Source organism: Apium graveolens, chromosome 5 (assembly GCF_009905375.1).
Source record: "Apium graveolens cultivar Ventura chromosome 5, ASM990537v1, whole genome shotgun sequence".
NCBI classification, from domain to species: domain Eukaryota; kingdom Viridiplantae; phylum Streptophyta; class Magnoliopsida; order Apiales; family Apiaceae; genus Apium; species Apium graveolens.
Window position 1 is genome coordinate 242,827,739 of NC_133651.1, and position 23,240 is coordinate 242,850,978.

At 40.5% G+C, this 23,240-nt stretch overlaps 3 protein-coding genes across 4 annotated transcripts; 1 reads left to right on the plus strand and 2 right to left on the minus strand.

Annotated features, from left to right (window-relative positions):
- Positions 1 to 505: 505 nt before the first annotated feature.
- Positions 506 to 3,244, minus strand: LOC141724997 (cytochrome P450 CYP749A22-like). The gene is made up of 5 exons (XM_074527341.1): positions 2,922 to 3,244; positions 2,588 to 2,811; positions 2,241 to 2,473; positions 1,722 to 2,100; positions 506 to 1,613 (listed from the first exon to the last, which is right to left on the minus strand). Exons 1-5 carry the CDS (start codon positions 3,205 to 3,207, stop codon positions 1,173 to 1,175), a joined length of 1,563 nt encoding a protein of 520 aa, XP_074383442.1. The 5' UTR covers positions 3,208 to 3,244; the 3' UTR covers positions 506 to 1,172.
- Positions 3,245 to 4,752: 1,508 nt separating this feature from the next.
- Positions 4,753 to 7,529, minus strand: LOC141661673 (uncharacterized). 2 transcript variants are annotated; one of them, XM_074468682.1, is made up of 5 exons: positions 7,376 to 7,529; positions 5,896 to 6,237; positions 5,639 to 5,761; positions 5,318 to 5,455; positions 4,753 to 5,096 (listed from the first exon to the last, which is right to left on the minus strand). In XM_074468682.1, exons 2-5 carry the CDS (start codon positions 6,229 to 6,231, stop codon positions 4,962 to 4,964), a joined length of 732 nt encoding a protein of 243 aa, XP_074324783.1. In that variant the 5' UTR covers positions 6,232 to 6,237; positions 7,376 to 7,529; the 3' UTR covers positions 4,753 to 4,961. The 2 variants fall into 2 exon arrangements, with proteins under 2 accessions (XP_074324783.1, XP_074324782.1); XM_074468681.1 differs by having other exon boundaries at positions 5,896 to 6,242.
- A 4,030-nt stretch (positions 7,530 to 11,559) lies between these two features.
- LOC141660836 (putative mitochondrial protein AtMg00860) lies at positions 11,560 to 11,940 on the plus strand. The gene has a single exon (XM_074467822.1). It carries the CDS (start codon positions 11,560 to 11,562, stop codon positions 11,938 to 11,940), a length of 381 nt encoding a protein of 126 aa, XP_074323923.1.
- Positions 11,941 to 23,240: the final 11,300 nt, after the last annotated feature.

Sequence of the window (23,240 nt, forward strand, 5' to 3'; positions counted from 1 at the left end):
CATCAAGTTTGACGGGGTATTGGAATATATGATTATTTTATTATTTACGGTTTTACTAGTTTAGGCGGTAATTTTAGTTAGAGGACTGGTTAACACTTTGACTTATAAATTCTCCCGTTTATACAGATACTAGGCACAATTTATTTTTACGATTTTAGCATTTCAATACAATAAATATACAATATTATAAATAATCATCTTCTTCAAACTTCATTCTTATGGCCCATGATAAATTTTATTTAGAAATCGTTCAATAACAATTATAATTATAGTTATAATTATGGTTAGAAAAATTAAAAATTTAAGAAATTCAGATCGGATGAATTTACCCCTCCAAACCCGCCCATACTCGCCCTAGACCACTTGGTTAGCAGTTGGCTATTAACCATGCTTCATTATTTAGTCACGGAAATGCAAAATAGTTGGCAATAAAATATAAATAAAATGTTAACACGATGTGACAGAATCAAAAGTATTCTGGCAAAAAAAAAGTAAATTTAAACTCTAATAATAAACATTGACTATGACTAGTGACTAACTAAAGGACTCCAAGTCTTTAGTGTACCACTGTCGCCAAAAATACATAGAAACTAAAATGGTAGAAGAAAATGTGAAAGATTATGCCCCTGAAAAGCTCAAGGAAGTGCTACTTCTACTGCAGTATTTGTGGGAACAGGCGATCCACCCACTGTTTTCACCAGAAACAATTCATAAATTTAACTACTGGGTTCAAGTTGGTTCACGTTTCTTGGTAGCATGGCTGGTGCTTTTGTTGTTCATGTTTTGTTGTAAATGTTGCGGCAGAGGTGGAAGATCTGAGAGGACGATGATAGCTCCTGGTAGAAATCATAGAATGCCAAGAAATGAATTTGAGAGAAACCCCGGTTCTTATGTTCGGAATCTCCGTTCTCGAAACCGTTAATGAATTTTGCTAGGGTGTCGACCTTTTGTGTCTGATCATGTTCTCTTATTATGAACAAGTGTTGTCCTGTTTCTTGTTTGTCAGGATAGAGTCTCCTTGCTATTGAGTTCGGGATATGTTTGGTTTGGTTTGACTCGATTTGTTTTGTATCTTGTCGGTAATTTGTAATGCAATTTGTCAATTAGCAAAAAAAAAATGCAATTTGAATGTTTTATCATCAATTTTAGAGCTTCGTTACTGAACATTGAACTTATTGTGTACTTCCAAGTGGAAGAAGAATTATTTGAACTCCGTGTTGAGGTCGAACCATGAATGTCTGAATTGGGGAATGAACATAGGTCGGTGATAATGTGAAAGCATATCGTTGAAGTATCATTGCAAGTGCTATCTTTGCTTCGACAATAGCAAAATTTAATCCCACACAAGTACGAGGGCCAAATCCAAATGGCAAAAATGCTGCTGCTGTATTTTTGGTAGCATTAGCAACACCTTTTGCAAATCTTTCTGGTTTGAAGATATGAACATCTTCTCCCCATATTTGAGGATCATGATGGAGTGCTAGTGGTGAAATGTATAGCTCTAGATGAGGCGGAAGCATCAAGTTTCCTAGTTGAACTCGTCTCTTAACCTTCCTTTTGATTGCAGGCACTGGAGGGTATAGTCTTAGTGATTCTTCAATAATCATGTTCATCTACATTTGAATGAAAAGCAAGATTATTTTTCAGAAGTTGACTGTAAATGATTAATGATTGATCAAGCAAATTATGATAGGAACTAATTAGAGTTTTAGATTGCATACAGTTTTGAGCCTAGGAATGCCATCTGAAGTAGGATTTGTCTGGCCAAACAATTCAACTACCTCATTTCTGGCTTTTTCTTGCCATTGTTTGTTGGTACTAAGAAGAAGAATAGTCCATCCAAGCAACGATGTCGTTGTTTCATGACCAGCAAAATAGAAAGTTTTGCACTCATCTACCATATCTTGCATTAGTAATCTCTTGCTCACATCTTTGTCGTGGTAAGCCTCCAACAGACTCCCAAGAAAATCTCCACCTACCATACTCTCCATCGTGCCAGAAGTTTCTTTCTCTCTTCTATTTATCATCTTCGATATGCAATCATGAATTCCTTGCTCAAGCTTCTCCGACTCTATATCGTCTTTAGTCTTTATTATTTTACTGCAAAGGTTGAGGATCAAATAAACATGGCAAAGCTGTAAATAAACGACCTGATATTTGAAGTGATTTCTGATTTTACAATCACCCTAGTAGGCTGAAAAAAAACAAATGAATCAGTTTGTGTAATGTACGCTAATCACCTTATGACAGGAAGCCTTACTATGTGAAGATTTCTAGAAACTATCAAGGTCAACTTCATCAACATCTTGAACATATCTTCACCTTCCAAATAACTGCTGCCAAAAGCCGTCTTGGAAATGACTTCTGATGTCAAGAGCCTGAATTCTTCAAACACCTCAATTTCTTTGTTTTCATACTCTTTCCACCTTTCCAGCATCTTTCCGACACTTGTGACCATTGTTGGAATCATGTTCTGCACATATTTATGTATTCGTAGGTAACTAGAACGTCTTACAGATCCAAGTATTATACTTAAATTGAATTAGTTGAATATCACTCAAACTAGGCTGAGTATTTAGTAACTTACTTTCAAGTTTTCTGCATGGAATACATGATTGGACAGTTTGCGAAGCTTAAGCCATTTTTCTCCAGTGCTTGATGAGAGCCCATCTCCTAATAGCTTCTTTGCATAGCCTTCAAGCTCTATCTTCGGAAAAGAATTGTCCTTGTTGTTCAGTATCTCTTTGATTAGCTCAGCTTCTGTCACCACCAGTTGGGCTTGATAACCATACCAGTTCAGAAAGTTTGCACCTTAAAGAAAGTATCCATCTTATCACATTATTCTCTATATTGATCACTAAATATGTTATCAAAGTATGGAAATGACACAGCAAGAACAAATTATATACTTGACCAGTTACCATAGTTGTTCTTCCAAGAGTGTACATGAGGTAGAATCCTGGGGAATATATGGTGCGAAAGATCATTCATAGGTTCTGCCATTGAACTACTTCTCATTTTTAAGATTTCTTTGGTGTTCCCATAAAAAAATTTGTAAGAAGGACCTGTTATTCCCTGCAGTTTCATCTTGGACTGTACGCGGATGGGATTCCACCATACTTTGCCAACAAATCTAGTAAGGGCCAAAAGAACGTACAAGGCCATAAAACCTGAAACAAAGACGATCAGATATGCAATCAAACCCATAATGTTTCCTGAAAGAAACTTAGCCAAAACCTTAAGACTTGCATGCATATTTAGTATATTACAATATCTTTACCATTCTAATTTATACATAATGCTGTCATCAGGAATCTTAATCAGAGGTGGACATATTTGGTTTATTAACATATTAGATGTAATGTCGTAGGTGAAAGATATCTGATTTTCAGAGGAAGGCTCTCAATAATTAGAAGATCTAAATTGAAGGACAATTATTGTATTATAAAAAACCTGGTATTGCATATCAAAGTAGCTCTCATCTTACATCAATATAGTGGTCCATAATCTTACATCATAGTGTTGATAAGAGTAATGACAGGGAACTGATAACACAATATTCTTAAACAAACGATTTGTTCTATAGTGCTACTATGATTATCTTCACCAAGCAAAATAGGACCATATTGCATTAAAATTTTTATGACACATTAGAAAATTAATAATTTGCCTGCCTAATTATTTCATGTTGATTGCTGAGGTAATAAAGTGAAGTGCTGGATCCGTGCGTGTACAAGCAAGCAAACAAACAAACAGAAGCAACCAGGCCCAGGGCAAAAGACCTGGTTGACCTGGCTCTAGACCGGCCCTGGTGATAATGTACCCTCTCAAAAGCTGAAGTGTTCACAAAAAAAGTTCCTTTACTCCCAGATACGATGATAAAATTTGTGTACATCTCACCCTACCCGGAACCTACTCCCTACTTGTGAGTGAGACATAACGGGTACGTGGTTTGTCTTAAACCCTACCTCCGAGGCAGACATGCTCAATATTTTGGTTTCGATTGGATGATACGATTAACTGCAAGGCACATGTTATCTTTCAAATGTTACAGATCGCGGTCCATATGACATAGTTCAAGAATCTAAGAGGGGCTCCAGGAAGTCCCCTGTTTGTTGACCCTTTCCTCAGAAAACCTTGGGAGGTAATATATAAGTCAAATTGAATTTAGTTTTAATTTAGTGGATAGTGATTATGGTCCCCTTCCAAGGAAGAGGCTGCCGTACTACTGTTCCAACTGAACCTATCTTTCAAAGGCATTATTGGATTCAGGTGATGTTATATCTGCTTGGTGGTGTACATACTTTGGCAACGACGAGAAATTGTATCTCTCTGCAGGAACCTTGAAACTGCTATATTTGATTCGTCTGTTGTGAAGTTCAATCAACACAAGTTCGAGGTCCCATACCAAACTGAAGAAACACCTGAGCATTGTTATTTGTCGCTCTAAATACCCTTTCAAATCTTAAAGGTTTGGAAAGTTGAACATCACCTAAAATCAGAGGATTGTGATGAAGAACGAGTACTGGAATAAAAATACATAAATTAGAAAAGAGCAAGGTTTCCTGATTAACATGCTTCTTAACTGCTCCTGTGAGTTGTGACACTGACAGAGTAGCCGTTGGCTGCAAAAGGATATATTCTGACTGAATCATTTACAATCATGTTGATCTATAAAAAAGGTGTAATTACGAAGGTCTAACCGGATTAATGTTCTCTTCAAATTGCAGATAATTAAAAGGTGTCTTGATCGACTTCAAATACTGATTTTCATTGATAAAAAATAATTTTCGAAGTGCTTTATACAGGATAAGTTTTTGCCCTAGCAGCAGGAGATACTAAGAGGGAAACTACAGTCAACATTAGATATGCTTGATAAAAATACTACTCATCATATTCTGCAAAAGACAAAAACTACTAGAACACCACCATTAGTCCATAACAAAAGATATTCTAGTTCATTATTTGGCAAACTTCTCCTTCATGCGATTAATAAGCTTGAACTTTTCTTCTGCTTCTACTTGTTGATGAATGTCAGATTGATCAGCTCTATCGGGATGAAAGCTTAACAATGCTCTTTTAATAGCGACACGCACCTGGAATATGTATCAACAATTGTTAAAGCCGCTAACTGAGCACCACTGGTAACTGATAACCAGTATAACATCAGTAGACTATAGAAGCATTAGTATAACTCTTAAGCTAAACCCTTTAGAAGCATTATCTAACTCTTAACCTACAAAACTATCTTCTATTTACTTTTGTCTTAAAATTTATGTCTGCATAATCATGGACCATGCAAAACATGTTCACTCACCTCATCTGCGCCACCATTCACTTGGATACCTAGGCCACGCAGTACTGATGCCATATCACGGCAAGTCGACTCCAGTTTACTAAGGTCACTCTTAACCTTAGCACGCAGTTTCTCCTTTAAGTTCAAATTTTCCTCGTCCTAGAGCATGTAGAGAAGCATGATAAGATTTGTTGCAGATATATACCAACAGCCAAAGCAAAGAAGTAAATATATGAACTACTGACATATGCGTGAAACATAAAATCCAATTCAAAGTCACAATGCTAACAAACATAACATGGATTGCTGAAGCACGTGGAATAATGTAAAAGATGTTTAAACCTGCTTTTGTGTCCCACGCACTTCTTCAATACGCTGGCTTTGCCTTCTCTCAATGTCTAGCAATAAAGAAATCTCTGCATCTTTTTTCTTTTGCAATAGCAGCAATTCTTGTGCTTTCTCCGCCTAGAGAAGAGAGTGAACAATACATTTCAAATTGTATGGTTGCCATATTGGCAGATAGAGGTAAGAAGAGAAAAGAGTGAACATCTGGTTACCATTTTGACAGAGAGATAAGAAGAGAATGGAGCTACACAAACCTCAATTTTTCTCTTCGAGAAAGCTTTTTCCCACTGCTCTTTAAGCTTTCCAGAAGATACTTCAAATTCAACATCTATGCCATCATTATCATCATCAACACAAATGATAGATCTATCATCATCAACGCAAACAATAGTTCCTGATTTTCTTACTCTCTTAGGAAATAATGCAGGGAAATCAATAACTATGACATCATCATAGTCATAATCATCAACATCAATGACATTATTGTTTTCCACATTATTTTTGCTCTTTCCTGAAGTCTTCCGCTTCCTTCTATTGGAAGCGCTAGGTTGATGTTGACTTTGGTTCCCCAAGACAATTGTTTCATTCATTTGCAACTACACTAGAGGAGGGAAAATGATATAAAATAACAGGCACAATATATATCAACATTTAAGTTAAAATTTATAGAGAAATAAAAAAAATAGACAATATTACATTTAAACCTCTATACAAATTCAATCAGTAGCAAATTGATAGCTCAGTACACTCTTTATTGTAACTTCCTTCATATTAAGCAAACACTAATGTTGATATATTAACTACAAAATGTGCAAGATAGATTCCATTTATATATACAACAAGGACTAATAGAGATATAATCAGTAATTATTTTTGAAGAATGGAAGCGAGTAAATTGAAATGCAAATACAGGTATAATTAGTTAGTCATGTTTGGAGGGAAAGTGCAGAACTATAAACTCAATGAGAATGATAGTTGGACCAGGGGCCGATGCTTCCTAACCAAATTTCTTGAATAAAAAACTCCATTTTTCCGCAATAAACCATAATTTAATTTTCTTCACAAGCTGCATCAATTAAGTTGACAAAAAAGGGAAAAGAACTTGCAATTATATGCATTTGCAGAATCGTATTATTTAATCATTTTTAACATAATATCAAACAAGTTTCAAACTCAGAGGGAAGCAAAGAGTGCTTTTACGGATTCAAACCCACAATACAATGTTAAAATTCTGCTAGAAACAATCTTAGCTATTCAGTTGTAAATTTACCACATTTACTAATAAAACTTTGATCCTACTTAACTCAAATTTTACACAAATAAATCTGAATTATATTAAAATTTGTCTCTAAGTTACATTTTCAGACAACTTCCCTAACCTTAAACAAGTGATCTTGTTAACCACTCAAAGCAAATCAATGTCAAGATTCACATATCTAGAAATTACAGGCACACTCTAACGAGGTATCAACAACTAATGATCAACAAAAACTCAACATTTTTAACAATTAACCCAAATTTATTTACATGGAAGTAAAGAAATTTGAATTTTACCCAAATCTATATAAACCCTAATTGTTTCATAAAGATTATTAAACGTGTAAAGTCTTGATGAGAAAGTGATCAAGTTAATGATTATGTAAGTCCTTGAATTATAACAAGGACAACTGCAGATATATGTGAGGGTAATAATATGAATAAACGTAATTAAAGAGAGCGTAAAATAAAAATTACCTTAGGAGAAAACGAGTTACAGTAACAAAATTCAACAGTATGGAGGCTGAGAGAAGGGAAAGTAAAAAAATTGAAATCCTTGCAAATTTCAAAATGTAGGGCTGTGTTTACGTTACGACGAGTGCACCAGAATCCCTATTTCACTTGGGGCATTTTATATAGTTTTTTCTTTATGATTTAAAAAGGTCAGGTGTATATTAGCTACAAATTTAAAATGGTTCGGTTATCACGTGCGGCAGTGCTCTCGCCCATCTCTTCTTGTGTCTTTATTATCATGGGGTTTTATATTAAAGTGCACTCTGTTTTTTTCAAAAATTATCAAATGATTATTCGATCTTGACGGAGACTCGTTTTGACCGCTATAATTACTTTATATATTACTACAATGAATCTTTAAATAAAATTGATCTAAAATTTAATGAATCGATAATAGGTTTGTTAGAAAAACTAATAATAAAGAAGTATAATTTTTTTTATAATTCATGTGACTGGCACGTCATTTGCTAATTAGGATTCCAATAATTTTCAGTTAATTTTATTTCAAAATTTAAGAGAGTGACATATATTTTGATTCTAGTGGTCAAAACGAGTCCCCGTGAAGATCGATTAGCCACTTGATAGTTTTTTACAAGAATAGTGGGCACTTTGTTATTAAACCCTATTATCATTACATTTTGCTTGTAACTAATTGTTGACTATGGGCCCAATATGGCCCACTGAGTGAAGGCCCATCGGACGACTTAGCCATTGGGCCGAAGGTCCTCCAGGCCCTTAAGCCGAAGGCCCACGAAGAGCCTCAAGCCGAGGTCCATTTTCTCCCTGAACGTTGAAATACAGAAGGGACATAACGCCCCATTTTCACTCCCTGTTTAATGATACATAACGGACGAGCAATCATGGCAGAATTGGGTATAAAACCCCTTGAGAAGTAAGACAAAATACACACAGATTCTCACAAACACTCTGCTTTTCTTGTATTCTTTACCCACCTCTACAACTAGATTCTTATTCTCACACCGGAGGTGAATCGGGGGTACAAACCCTCGCATTCTCTTCACTTTCAGGTATTAGTCGAAGCCACCTTCAAGGCAGCCGAAGTCTATTCAAACACCCGAAGGAATCTGGGCGTAACATTTGGCGCCGTCTGTGGGAAATATGAGAGTTACAAGCCGAGATAACGAGAACTTGACAGAAATAATTTATGAGCATTCACCGCCACCTGGTTTTTCCGACAAGGGACAACATCCCACCCTAGTGGCAAAGATGGGGTCATCAGATTGACTCATGAGGAAGATGTCTTACTCCTAAAGATCCGGGCAGAAAAGGTCGCGGAGAAGGGTAAGGCCAAAACTGATCAAGCTGAAAAGGAAGCAGAAGCCCGAGCTAAGCGAAGAGAGGCTGATGCGCTCAGAATGAAGGCCCTGCAGCTGCAAAGAGCAGAGATTGAATTACAAGAACGAACTTTGCGCGAAGCGTTGCAGGCCAATGAGCCCGGAAGAACGAATAAGGATAGAAGAGAACGTAGGGTGCATGACGAAGAAGATGAGTCTGACTCTGATTCGCATCCCCGAAGGAAAAGGACCAAACAACCTTTTTTGTCTGATTCGGACGAAGAGTCCGATGGATCCCGCATTAGGCTCAATCGTCTAGAGAAGGCCCTGTTCGGCTATAGGAGGGCCGATAGAAAACCGGTTTTGACCCAAGAAATTGAGCAATATCGACCCCCCCTCGGGCGAAAAAAGACAATTGCCTAAGATGAGTGAGTTCAGTGAGAAGGGAAACCCTGAAGACCACTACGAAAAGTACGAGCTGCTAATGATTGTGATGGGTCACAATGATATCATGTTATGCAAAATGTTCAAGACCTATCTGAAGGGGTCAGCTTCGATGTGGTACAAATCCCTCAAGCCTAGGTCCATTGGATCCTACGAGCAGCTAAAGAGGAAGTTTCTGAAGTACTACTCGCACCTATGCCGAAAGGCGAAGGACACCGAAGCCCTGGTCCACTGCAGGCAAAGAGCGAACGAAGAGTTGGGGACTATCTCGCTCGGTTTAAGGAGGAAGCTGGAATGGTTACTAATCTGGACAAGGTCAAAGCAATGGGCTTCCTAACGGCGGGGCTGGACCCCTATAAAGGTAAAAAGCTTCACTCATCTCTTTACGATTTCCCCCCGAAATCCCTAAATGATATATATGTGAGGGGCGAGAACATTCGCCGAAAAATAAAAAGTATTGGGGATATCAGGACTCCCGAAGGGATGACCGATCAAAGAGAGCCGACAGATACGAAGGCTCAAGATCAGGAGCTGACCGAAGGGATGGTAGGAAAGAAGGAAGAAAAGAAACGGATCGGGGGGCCGAACGACGATGAGATAGAGATTCGATCGTGTTCACCCTTTTGAATGCGCCGATCTCCAAGATTCTCCATTAGATTAAGGGCAAACCCGGATTCGTCCGTCCGACTAAAATGAAGGTCCCAAACCACAAGAAGAACCCCGAAAAATACTGCGACTATCACAGGGCCAAGGGCATAACACCGATGAGTGCTATCATCTCAAAAAGCTCATTAAGCGTATGATCAAAGATGGCAAACTTAATCAGTTCGTCCGAGATCTGAGAGACAGGCTTGGGCCGAAGGAGAATCAAGAGGAGAAGGCAGAGGCCGGGGAGCCAGAGCGAAGGGATAGGATAAGGGGCAAAGTAAAAACTATATCTGGGGGCAGCATCCTGGACAAGGATAGCAAGACAGCCAAGAAAAGGTACGCCCGGCAAGTATACAATCTCTATCAGTTCGGTTAGGTGAAGCCCCACATGCCAATGACCTTCAGCAGTGAGGATTATGATGATATCATTCGCCCACACGAAGACCCACTCATCATAAACCCTATCATCGGGCAGAACAAAATATGGAAAGTGATGGTAGATACCGGAAGTTCGGCCAACATATTGTTCCACAAAACCTACCGTAAAATGAATTTGGCTGGAGAATAGTTAGAGCCCTGCAATGAGGCTCCCCTATACGCCATCGGAGGACACCCCATTCAGTTTGAGGGAACAATCACGCTCCCTGTCCTCCGGGGCAAATTGCCATATGTTGCTGAGAAACCGGTGAAGTTCTATGTGGTTCGGATCGAGAGCCCGTATAATGCAATATTTGGGAGACCCTTCTTGTCGACCTTTGAAGCGGTGGAGTCTATACCCCATCTTAAACTCAAGTTTCCAACCGAGAAAGGGGTAGGAAAAATGTGGGGCGATCAGAAAACCTCCCGAATCATAATGCTGGAAGATCTGGAAAAGGATCAAGAATACGAAGGGCCGGACGAAACCGGGAAAAAAAAAGGGCCGAGGCAGAGCCCAGTGGAAGTCGAGAAACCCTGAACATTGAGTTGGAAAAGTTTAGAACAGATCTCTCGAGCCCGATAGCCGAACCCGCGGTGGAAACCGAAGAGGTAGAATTGTACGCAGGCCATTCGGGAAAAATGGTTCGGATTGGGAAAAACATGATGGAAGATCTGAAGGAAAAGGTAGTAGTTGTCATTCGGCAATACCATGATGTGTTCTCCTGGGGGCCGGAAGACATGCCTGGTTTGGATCCCAAGACGGCTAAGCACTGTTTGAATGTACAGCCTAAGGCCAAACCGGTAAAGCAGAAGAAGCGGACATTCGCAGTCGAACGATAGAAGGTCATTGAAGCTAAAGTAGAGAAGCTGTTGGAAGTAAAATTTATTGAAGAAATCGAATACCCCGACTGGTTAGCCAATTTGGTGGTAGTTAAGAAGTCAAATGGGAAGTGGAGGATGTGCATGGACTATACGGACCTCAATAAACCATGTCTGAAGGACCACTACCCCTTGCCCAGCATCGACCAGCCGATAGATGCTACGACAGGATATGAGGTACTTAGTTTTTTGGATGTTTTTTCTGGCTATCATCAAATTACTATGAATGACAAGGATGTGCCCAAGACAGCGTTCATAACTCCGAAGGGGACTTATGCTTATATCAAAATGCCCTTCGGACTAAAGAATGCTGGAGCAACATTCCAACGAATGGTAAACAAGGTCTTTAAAGAGCAGATCGGTCGGAACATGGAAACATATGTGGATGACATGATTGTAAAATCACTATTCCAAGATCATGTCAAAGACTTGAAAGAGTGTTTCGAGACGCTCTGAAGAAATAACATGAGGATCAATCCGAACAAATGCACCTTCGGAGTCTCCAATGGCAAGTTCCTGGGCTACATGGTCAGTGCCCGTGGGATAGAGGCGAACCCCGAAAAGATCGAAGCATTCATTAATATGGAAGCCCCTAAATGCATCAGAGACATCCAGAAGCTGACCGGTCGGCTCTCCGCCCTTTGGCGTTTCATCTCCCGATTAGCCGAAAAGGCACTCCCCTTCTTCGCCGTGCTCAAAGGGTCAAAGAATTTTGAGTGGGGGCCCGAGTGCCAAAGGGCATTCGAAGAAGTGAAAGAATACCTTACTAAGGCACCACTCTTAATGAGGCCCGATCCGAAGGAAACTCTCCATCTTTATCTGGCCGTGTCCGACCGAAAACCCTAGGGTCTGTGCTTATGAAAAACTATGAAGGCAATCAGTACCCTGTGTTCTACGTCTCCCATGTCCTGAAGGATGCAGAGACGAGGTACCCAATGCCAAAAAAATTGCATATGGGTTGGTTATGGCCTCCCGAAAATTGTGACATTACTTCCAAGGCCGAACGATTCAAGTTGTCACCAGTCAACCTTTGAAGAAGATTTTAACAAGGCCTGAAGCCTCGGGAAGAGTAGTAGCCTGGTCCATCGAACTTGGGGAATTTGATCTCGAGTATGTCCCCGGAATGGCGATCAAGGCCCAAGCTCTAGCTGACTTCGTGGTTGAGTGCACATTCATGGGGACGCAGGATCTCACACCTGGCGAACAGCTCATTCAAACTCCAGGAAAATGGAAACTCTTTGTAGATGGGTTAGTCACTGGGAAAAGGTGTAGGGCCGGCTTAATTCTCTCCAGCCCCGAAGTATTCGAGATATGTCAGGCTATAAGATTCGATTTCCCTCTGACAAACAATGAAGCAGAATAGAAAACACTCCTCGCAGGGATGGAGCTGGCCCGAAGCCTTGAGGCGAAGCACCTAAAGGCCTTCAGCAACTCTATATGCTGGTGGTAAAATACTTCTCTGGAGAATTTGAGCAAAGAGACCCCCGGACGAAGGCTTACGCCACCAAGGTAAAAGATGCTTCTCTGTCATTTGAAACTTTTGAGCTAAGTCAAATTGGCAGGGAAAACAATGGACGGGCAGACGCCCTTTCCAAGCTAGCTTCAGCTGAGACACAGAGCCTAACTGGTTCTATCTACCTCACCGAAACTAAGATGCCTTCGATCGAGAAGAAAGAATGTCTGGATTCACCAGGGGAACGATTGGATGACTCCCCTAAGGAACTTTCTGGAGAAAGGTATCCTACCTCCGGACAGAAGGGAGGCACTAAAGATCAAGTACAGGGCGTCGAGCTACACCATCATCAACGGGAGGATGTATCGCCGATCACTCAGTCAGCCCCTCCTGAGGTGCCTAAACACCGAAGAACAGCGTCAAGCTCTTGAGGCAGTGCATGAAGGAATCTGCGGCAAGCATCTGGCTGGTCGGTCCCTCGCCTTTAAAATCCTTCATCAGGGCTTCTGGCCAACCCTGAAGGCTGATGCCAGCGTATACGCCAAGAAGTGTGTATAGTGCCAATTATTCACCACTGTCCTGAGGCAACCCCCAGAAGAAATGACCTCCGTACTAAGTCTCATTCCGTTCACCGTGTGGGCCGTGGATATAGTTGGCATTCTCCCAACAAGCACGAGGCAAGCAAAGTACTGCATAATTGCCATTGATTACATGACAAAGTGGGTCGAAGCCCGACCTTTGTAGGCCATAACCGAAGAGGCAGCAAAGAAGTTCTTCTTAGAACAGATTATTCTCTAATTCGGAATTCCGAAGATTTGTATCTCCGATAATGGAACTCAGTTTATTGGAAACAAATTCCGTAAGTTCCTGCACCAATTCGGAGTCGAACAAAGATTTAGCTCAGTCGCCCACCCACAAGGGAATGGGGCAATAGAAGCGGCAAACAAAGTAATCTTTCAAGGGATAAAGAAGAGGCTGGGCGAGGCTAAAGGAATATGGGCAGAAGAACTCCCTTGGATCTTGTGGGCTTACCGAACGACCCCTAGGACTTCAACAGGGGAAACTCCTTTCCGGGTTGGCCTATAGAACCAAAGCCCTGATCGCAGTCGAAGTTGGATTGGAATCATACTGAACTGAGGTCTACAACATGGAAACCAACAACTTTGGGCTAAGGGCAAATGTGGACTTATTGGAGGAAGAAAGAGAAGCCGCCCACCAAAGGAACATGATATACTTGCTACAAGCGGCACAACATTATGACTCCAACATTAAGAAGAGGTCGTTCGGAGTCAGAGACCTAGTCCTGAGGGAGCTGGCTGCTTCTATGCCAATCAAACAAGGAAAGCTTCAGCCTAACTGGGAAGGGACTTATAAGGTGATCGAGGTCGTTCGTCCCGGAACATACAGGCTTGAAACACTATCAGGCGAGGCAATCAAAAACATCTGGCATGCCAGTCGCCTTTAAAAGTTTTATCAGTAAGAAATTTCTTTAAAAGTTATGTGTACTTGAATTTTATATGAGGAGTGTAAGCAGTTCAATCATAAATAAAGATGCACTTTTTTCTGTCACATTTCTTTATTAAGTACCAAAGACGCGGCCGCAAGAGTATTATCTAGGGGCGATCCTGAAGATGATAAACTCTCTGCCCGCCGCCTTTGTCCAATTTATTAATGAAGCATGTATAGCTAAGATCATAGGGGCAATCCTACATAAATCAAACATCCTTCACTCCACCACTATTATTTAATTTTCAATGAGCACATGGTTAGGACGAATGAAGGACCTTAGGGGGCCATCCTAAGATAAGACCTTCTCCTTCGTCCCTCCCTTACTGTTTAATGATATTAAAGATGTCCGAAGGAAACCCTGTCTAGGGGCAATCCCAAAAAAGACATGATCCTTCGGCCTCAATCACGCATATATTTAAAATATATACAGAATGATGACGACCCGGTCTAGGAGCGATCCCGAAGAAGACCGGCCGCTCCTCCTTATTGGCGGAATGAACGAAGTCATACTGGTCAAGGGGCAATCACAGAATGATCAGCATCCCTGTTCCTTCGCCCAACAACAGCCTTTTAAAGCATTAATAGCCTGAAGTCACCTTCGACCTTTAACACTCGGGGCCATAAGGGGTAGTAAGGCAATAAATTGCTAAGGCGAATGGATAAAACCGAAGATGCGATTCAAGTTATTAAAATCGTTAAGGTGAATGAATAAAGCCAAAATGTGATTCATTTTATTAAAATTGTTAAGGAAAATGAAGCCAAAGATACAATTCATTTTAGTAAAATTGTTAAGGAAAATAAAGCCGAAGATACAATTCATTTTATTAAAATCGTTATGGCAAATGAGTACGGCCGAATACACGGTTAAAATAAAAGAAACAATGCTGAAAGAAGACGAAAGATGCATTTAAATATAAAAGCCCGAAAGCTAGTTAAATTACAAAAGCTCGATGGCAGGAGTATCAATTATAAAAAAATAAATATAAGAAGATGAACGAAGGAGGCCGCTGCAAGAGTTAGGTATGACCATGGAAACACCAACGACAAACTTCGCCACAAGATCATCTTTAGTCATGTCAAGCACCTCGGCGCCGGAAGCTTAGGCCTGGGGGTCTTCATCCGAGTGCTCTTCGTCTTCGCCGGAGGAGACATGAGGGACTTTAACTGTTGGCCGACCGATAGGATCTTCCAGGCTGTCGTCCAGCAGCTGCTTATAATCCCAGTTCAGGCCATGGGCCTTCTCCAAGACATAGTCAGCGCCGAACTAGAAGCAGCGCTCCTCCGTCTGGTCCAACTATTTTTGCTTCTTTCGAAACTCCTTGTGGGACTTCTTCAGCTGAACGTTCCGGTGGGAGATCCTCCGATTCACCTTCTCGAGGGCCTTCTCCAGTGTGGCCTTATCTCCCTTCAGCGCAGTGGCCTGACCGTCTAGGACCTTGTTCTGGGTTTTCACCCTTTTGAGTTCCTCCTCGGCCTCCGTGGCCCTCTTCTCCAGCTCCTTCACCTCGGCCATCCGAGTTTCCATATCCCGGACTTTGTCCTCCACGGCTGCAGCCCAAGGAGCAGCCTGCAAAAAAGACAAGGCAAAAGCATTAAACAATGGAAGAGAAAGACGCTAAAGGGTAAAGACGAGCAAAAATAGAAACAAAATTAAAAATATATGAGGGACAAAAAGGACAGAAGCTCAGTGCAAGCCTCGGTCGGGGAAGCCGAAGCAAAGGTCGATAGATCGGCCGGGAGATGGAGGCCGTGACACAAGTCCGAAGCCACCTCCTTCGTGGACTGCCTCGCCGGGTAGACAGTGTGGTCGGACGTCAGCACACCCCATCCGAGGAGATAAGACTGAATGATCCCATCCCGGCTACGGGTCCTTTTGGAGGGGTTCCCCTCCCTAAACACCACCAGCTCATCCTCCTCATCCCCTACGGAAGTAGCTGGGGCCTGACGAAGCGGCGAGACCCTCTCAACCTCGGGACTCTCCTCCGTCTCCTCAGAAGGATTCAGCGTGACCTTTCCATCGACAGCCTTCTTCTTCGTCGCATCTTCTGCGGCCCTCTTCTCAGCCGCCTTGGCCTTCTTCCTCTCGATCAAGGCCTCTCTGGAAGACACTGAAATACAAACAAGGGAAAAATACATCAGACCGATAATGGAGACAGAATGAAGAAGAAAATGGAAGAACGAAAGAAAGTTGCTAGAATAATAAAAGAAAAACTACGATAGATGAAGGAGAAGTTTGTTACCCCCACCCCACAAACTTAACAGCCAGTCTTTATCCCAAAATTCTTCGGGACCCAGCTTACTCACGCGGACATTTGCCAGGGCCGCGTTGTCCTCCTTCTCCCTCTCCATCAAGCTCGGTGCAAGGAGCAGCGAGGGATTCACATCCCGCCAGATGGACATTGGGTTCAACTTCCGCCCACTCACGAAGCACAAGTGAGTATGGGTGTTCTTGTTGCTGAAATTGGTGGTCGCCCAATCCGCCCGGCCAGCAATGGTATAAAACCCCGGGCTCTTCGGGTTCCTTCGGAAGTCGTAATGCCACCAGAATAGCCTCGGAGTAGGAGTAACTCCGGCATGAAGGCACCTGTTCTGGAAGCAGTTAATGTGGATGAATCCATTGGGATCCATCTGCCCGAGAGAAATCCCCATTTGTTTGAAGAGATGATTCACTATCTTCAGTGTCAGCACTCGAAAGCCGCACTTGAACGCCGCCTCCGAAATCCCGACAGCACAGTCGCCATACCCCTCCGGCACCCCAGGGGTATTATAGATCCGCTCATTCTCTTTGGGGGCATAGAGCCAGAAGAAGTTCCGAGGGATGAAGAAATCAGAATACATCTGAATTATCCTCTCCTTCGATAGCTCCGACCGGTTGTTCGCCGCCGGATAATTCACCGCCGATCCAAAGAGATCCCGACCTGTTCTCTCGGGGCGAATAGAAGACGTCCCCGCCAAAGTGCCCGACCGTGGGTCCCAAGTCTCTGGAGGGCGATTCACTTGGTCCATGTCCCTGTATTCGGAAACAGAGTGACATTAGTCCATGTACTCGGGACATGACAAAGGAAAAATAAAAAATGATAAAAGGCCGAGTACAAGTCCTAGAACCAAGCGAACAGAAAATGAATCTGGAGTCGGCTCTTGAAGGATGTTCTAAAGGGAAATTATCCCGAAGGAAGTTTTAGCCCCCAAAAACCCTTCGCCTGCCATCTTTAAACTCCAAACCGCCCATCTGCCCCCCGGGTCGGCTCCCGAAGGACATTCTTAAGCCAAGAACCCCCGAAGAGAGTTTTTGGCTGTTAGGTCCACTAGGTTAATACAGAAGGGGGGGTGAATGTATTATCATTCGTTTTTCAAATAAATTCGCAGCGGATAAAGATACTATAAAAAACAAACACAAACACAAGATCTTCGGGGGATTGATCTTATATTATTAAGAAAAATCTTTGAGTGGGTTGCTTACAAACTTTGTTACAAACGTAAACAAAGCAACAATAACTCTACACACTACAAAAGATAACTTATCAAATGTGTGTATCGCTATCACTCTAAAAAGCAATATAACCTATCGGATACAAGCTATCAATACAAGGCTTTAATGCTTTTGAGTGTTCCTATGTAAGACTAGAATTCTGTATAAAATTCAGCAGCACTTCTCTTTGCAAATTGATGATTTGATAGAACTAATCTCCAAAAAGCTAGAGCAATGCTACTATTTCTGATTGTGAATGATTGTTCAATTCACTATTGAACTGATAGATATAGGTAGGTGAATAGACTAGGAGACGTGGCAAGCTCTCATCCAGGTAAATAGATCTGAACATGTGCAGTAGTCGAAATCCACAAGTCGAATTAAAGTTGCCTTGATTTTTAGTAGTCGAATTGGAGTTCAAGAGAGCAAATGACCTTGATTTATAATCCAACACCTCAGAAGTCGATTTGTACCTCAAGGAATTCGACTACTGACTTTCTAGGCTTTCCACAAGTCGATTTTCATGCCAAGGGGAATTTTGACTTAGATTAAAGCACCAAGTAGCTACTAGTTGATTTTTAGGATGCTAAAATCGACTAGTAGAATATGGTAGTCGATTTTTGCACTTCCCATGCCTTAGTAACTTTTCTGCTTTGCACAATTCGACTAGTAGCTATATTGACTAGTAGACTTGGTTAAACTCCTAGAAGTCGATTTTGGCTTGTTAAAATGCTAGAAGTCGATTTCTTCCTTTTAGTAGTCGATTTATATAAGTTCTTTGCCTTAGAAACTTTTCCATCCTTAGACAAATCTTCCTCCTTGCTATGCACTTCCATTTGGTTGACTTGCAATCACTTTGAACTTGAACTTGACCTCTTTTACTTCCTTAAACTTGATTTATGCAATCCCTGAGTCATATCACTTCATGTCTTCCTGTCTTCTGAGCTTCGTCTTCAATCTTCGAACAATTTTCTTGAATACGAATATCACTTGACAGTCTTTCGAATGATAGTACTTAGTTTCCTTTCACGGATCACTGACGCCTAGGGCAATGGTCTGGTTCACAGACGACTAGTTCCGCTCTCAGGCCTTCGTACTATAGACTATACAAATCACTGTCAAGTCTTCTACCATATCAAATCAGCTTCACTGAAACCCTTATGACCTTCACACCAATCCAGATTGCTACTTCGAATATCTTCAACCTTAATCCTTCGATGAATGAACATATTAATGAAATTTCTTTGAACTTCTGTTGACGACTTCTTCACTGTAGCTTTCCAGATCATTGTCTATATGTCAATTCTTCTATCTTCGTACTGGTTTCAATGGATATAGGATTATTTACAATTCCTTTCTATGTTGAGTTATCATCCTCTGCATTGTTGTCATAGATGAATCTATCTTTAATCTTCAACTCCTTCTATATTCAACAATCTCCCCCTATTTGGCTGTTAAACATGACAGTCAAATTTATACTAGAGAAGTATCAATTTGGAGGATAACTCAACTAACCATAACCAAAAATCATCAATCAGCTTTCAACATTGATGTCCTGGACTTGGAAATAATACTATCTTATATCTTCTACAATCATACTCATTCCGCTCCGGCAGAGAACAACATCTTCTCTCCCTTTAGTAGAAATGCAAACGATACGTCTTCAAAATCTCCATATTTCTCCCACTTAGATAATCAGCATTAGTAGGCAGGAAAAATATCTTAGGTGACCTATCCAATCTTCTTCGAAGTTGAAGAAGATTACTCCCCCTTAGTTGAATAAGGATATCCACCAGTTTTTTTGTGTTATGCCATATTTATTCTCCCCCTTAGTTGAGTAATCCTTCAAATGTAGACTACAGAAACTAAATCTCCCACCAAGTACAATTCAGAGAGAAAAGAAGTTCCAGGATTCTCAACTCAAGAAAAGAGCTACCCTTATATCACCAAAAATTCCCTTTCAGCTTCCTTATATCTATCAAGAAACAAAATTCCTTAACCAAAACCAGGAGAGAACCTCATACAGAAAAAGTCCTCAACCCCAGATCACCACAGCATTCTTGAGAGTATTACAAACAAAACCAAGCTAGAATAAGAACAGGTGCTACAAATTTCCTCACAGTGCAAGTGTGTGATTTCTGTTTAGTGTCCTCACAGTGTGTTTCACTCCACTCTACACTCAAGTATTTGAACTCATCCTTACAAGTGTTTCACTCCACTCAGAGCTCCAGAAGTCCAACAATGAATGTACCTGCAAGAAAATCCTTTTCATAAAAAAGTTGCCTTCCATCTTCAAGGATGAAAACTCTCAGTCAAGAGATTCAGAAATATTCCTTCTGAGAGGGGAAATTAGGATCCTATAAAGTGGCAGAATTCCTGATATCCCTCAACTTCTATGAAGAAGCATACCTTATAAACTCGTCAGTTGATATCTGAGTCCTCATTTACAAGTTTCTATTTTGACTTAGTCAAAATCATATCCAGATTTGAATTCTAGGAAGATAACCAGTGATCAATGATATGCCATTAGGGATTAATGATTTCTTCTTATGTCACTTAGACATGAATCAGAGATAATGGTCTTAGGATAAACCAGAGTACCAGAATCTCATCAAAGTTAGAATCCATATGGATCTCAGATTTAATCAAAATTAAATCTTAAGTTCTATCAGTGACCTTGAGATGGTTTGATAAACTTGCTCCATCAAAACCTTCCTTGTGTGTGAAACTCACACGTGTATTAAAATATTTGAGGTAAGGTAGTGACCCTCATTCAGATGCCCTTGCTGACAGCCGAATTTTCAATAGAAATACAATCTCTTGAAAGAATGCTTCTAGTAACAGTTTCAGTGCCTTTTTTAGCTTTACATTCTTTTCAGAGAATATAAATAGGCTTTACAGTTGTCTCAGGATTTGAATACTCCACTACTTTGTGAGAGACAGAGCTGTAGGGTTGACCTTTCTTTCCTTATGTGATGTTGCTTGGCACTATCTCCCTCACTCAACTCAACTCAACTCCAGTTATCAAGGTTCAGAATGCAACTGATCATGTGGTTTTCATGTATCAGAGCAAAAGCTTTGGATAAATTCTGTTTGAGGAGTGTTTGGTTCTATGACTTTGGTCAGAACCTATTGGTTTGATAGGCTCATAGTCAGCTTCCTAAGCCACTGGGGGCAGTTATAAGTTTCAGAATACTAGGACTGGGCCTTAGGAATAATCCACAAAGTTTCAGAATGCTTAATGATCAAGGAATAATACCTTAGAAGTAACCACAGAGAACACAGGACATGATCTACTACCAGATATCATTCAGTGTGTGATTGTGTGGTGTTTCAACTTGAAGTACATTCTGAAAGATTGGTCATACCTGAACTTTACCTTAGCTGCTTTCTGTGCTTGGATATTCAGCGCAAGACTTAAATAGCAACAGAGTTAGTAGCAATGGTAAATAGCATCATGTATTGATTTGGAATTGAGTAGGTAGAATAATTCTTTCTAGAGAATGTATCAGAGCCATATGGATGAAACATGCGATAAAGATGGAAGAAATACTCTACTCATTTTAGTTCTAAACCAATATAAAGGGTTATCTAGCATATAACAATCATATTTTGTCAAGTATGTAAACATGCATAAATATTTTTTGTATCAGAGCAAGAGTGTGCATACATACAGGACAAATAGACATTATGATTTAAGACAATTAAACACAATTCATGCTAGGAATAAATTTATCTGAGATAGAGTGTTAGGTCCAATACAGAAAAGGAGTGCTAACCTATCTCAAGTACATACAAAGCTCCAGATAAACTAACTCAATTACCATATAACATGTAACATATAAGATCATGGTAATCAATTAGCATCAAAATCTCAAATTCAATTATCACTAAGCATACAAGCGTACAAAACATGTGATAATCAATTTGCTTCAATCCATGGATAATGAATATAGGTAAATAAACTTTACAAGGCCTCAAAGCATCATCATAGGATTTGTAAAATTTATCCCAATCAAATTACATAATATGTTAACTTCCATTTTTAAGTGGACAAGTTTAACATGACAAGTTCACTAACCAACTTGCTAAAAGTAGCTTCTTCAAGTGGCTTAGTGAAAATGTCTGCAATTTGATCAGGTGTGGGAACAAAAATTAGTTCCACAGTACCATTCACTATATGCTCTCTTATGAAATGATACCTTATATCAATATGTTTGGTCCTCGAGTGCTGAACATGATTGTTTGAGATTGCTATGGCACTTGTGTTGTCGCAATAGATAGGAATATGATTCAACTCAAGTCCATAATCTCAGAGTTGGCTTCTCATCCATAGAATTTGAGAACAGCAACTTCCAGCAGCAATATACTCAGCCTCAGTAGTAGATGTAGAAACCGAATGCTGCTTCTTGCTAAACCAAGAAACCAATCTTCTTCCAAGAAATTGACAGCTTCCTGAAGTACTCTTCCGATCAATCTTACAACCAGCATAGTCAGAATCTGTAAAGCCAATGAGATCAAAGCCCGCATCTTTAGGATACCAGATACCCAGATTCGGTGTACCCTTCAAATACCTAAAGATCCTCTTGACAACTATCATATGTGACTCTTTCGGATCAGCTTGGAACCTCGCACACAAGCATGTTGCAAACATTATATCTGGATGACTTGCAGTCAAGTAGAGAAGAGATCCAATCATGCCTCTATAGTGAGTGATGTCCACCTTTTTACCAGACTCATCTTGATCAAGTTTTATGGCAGTTGCCATAGGAGTCTTGGCAGGTGTTGAATCTTCCATCTGATATTTCTTCAGAAGATCCCTGATGTACTTCGTATGATAAATGAAGATACCATCTGGCTTCTGGCTTACTTGAAGTCTGAGGAAGAAATTCGACTCACCCATCATGCTCATCTCATACCTACTCTGCATAAGCTTAGCAAACCTTGCACAAAGTGCCTTATTCGTAGACCCAAATATAATATCATCAACATAAACTTACACAAGTATGGTATCATTTTTATATTTTTTTATGAAATAGAGTCTTATCTATGACACCTCTAATGAAACCATTCTCAAGTAGAAATTCAGAGAGAGTGTCATACCATGTTCTAGGCGCTTGCTTTAGACCATAAAGAGCCTTGAAGAGAAGATACACAAAATCTTCAAACTCAGGGTCTGTGAAACCAGGAGGTTGCTCCACATAGACCTCTTCTTCAAGCTCACCATTTAGAAAAGCACTTTTCACATCCATCTGATAAATCTTGAAGTTTGAATGTGCAGCAAATGCTAAGAACATTCTGATGGCTTCAAGTCTAGCCACTGGTGTAAAGGTCTCATCATAGTCAATGCCTTCTTCTTGAGAATAACCCTTAGCAACCAGTCTCGCCTTGTTCCTTGTTACAATTCCATCTTCATCCAGCTTATTCCTGAATACCCACTTAGTGCCAATAACAGATTTATCTTTTGGTCTGGGTACAAGCTTCCACACTTTCTGTCTTTCAAATTGATTGAGCTCATTTTGCATATCAATCACCCAATCAGGATCTCCAAGAGCTTCATCTAATTTCTTTGGTTCCATTTGAGAAAGAAACCTAGAAAATAGACATTCATTAGCAGTAGCTCTTCTCGTCTGAACTCTTGCTCCAGCATTACCAATAATGAGATCTTCAGGATGAGATCTACTCCACTTTACAGCTCTAGGCAGATTTTCCCTT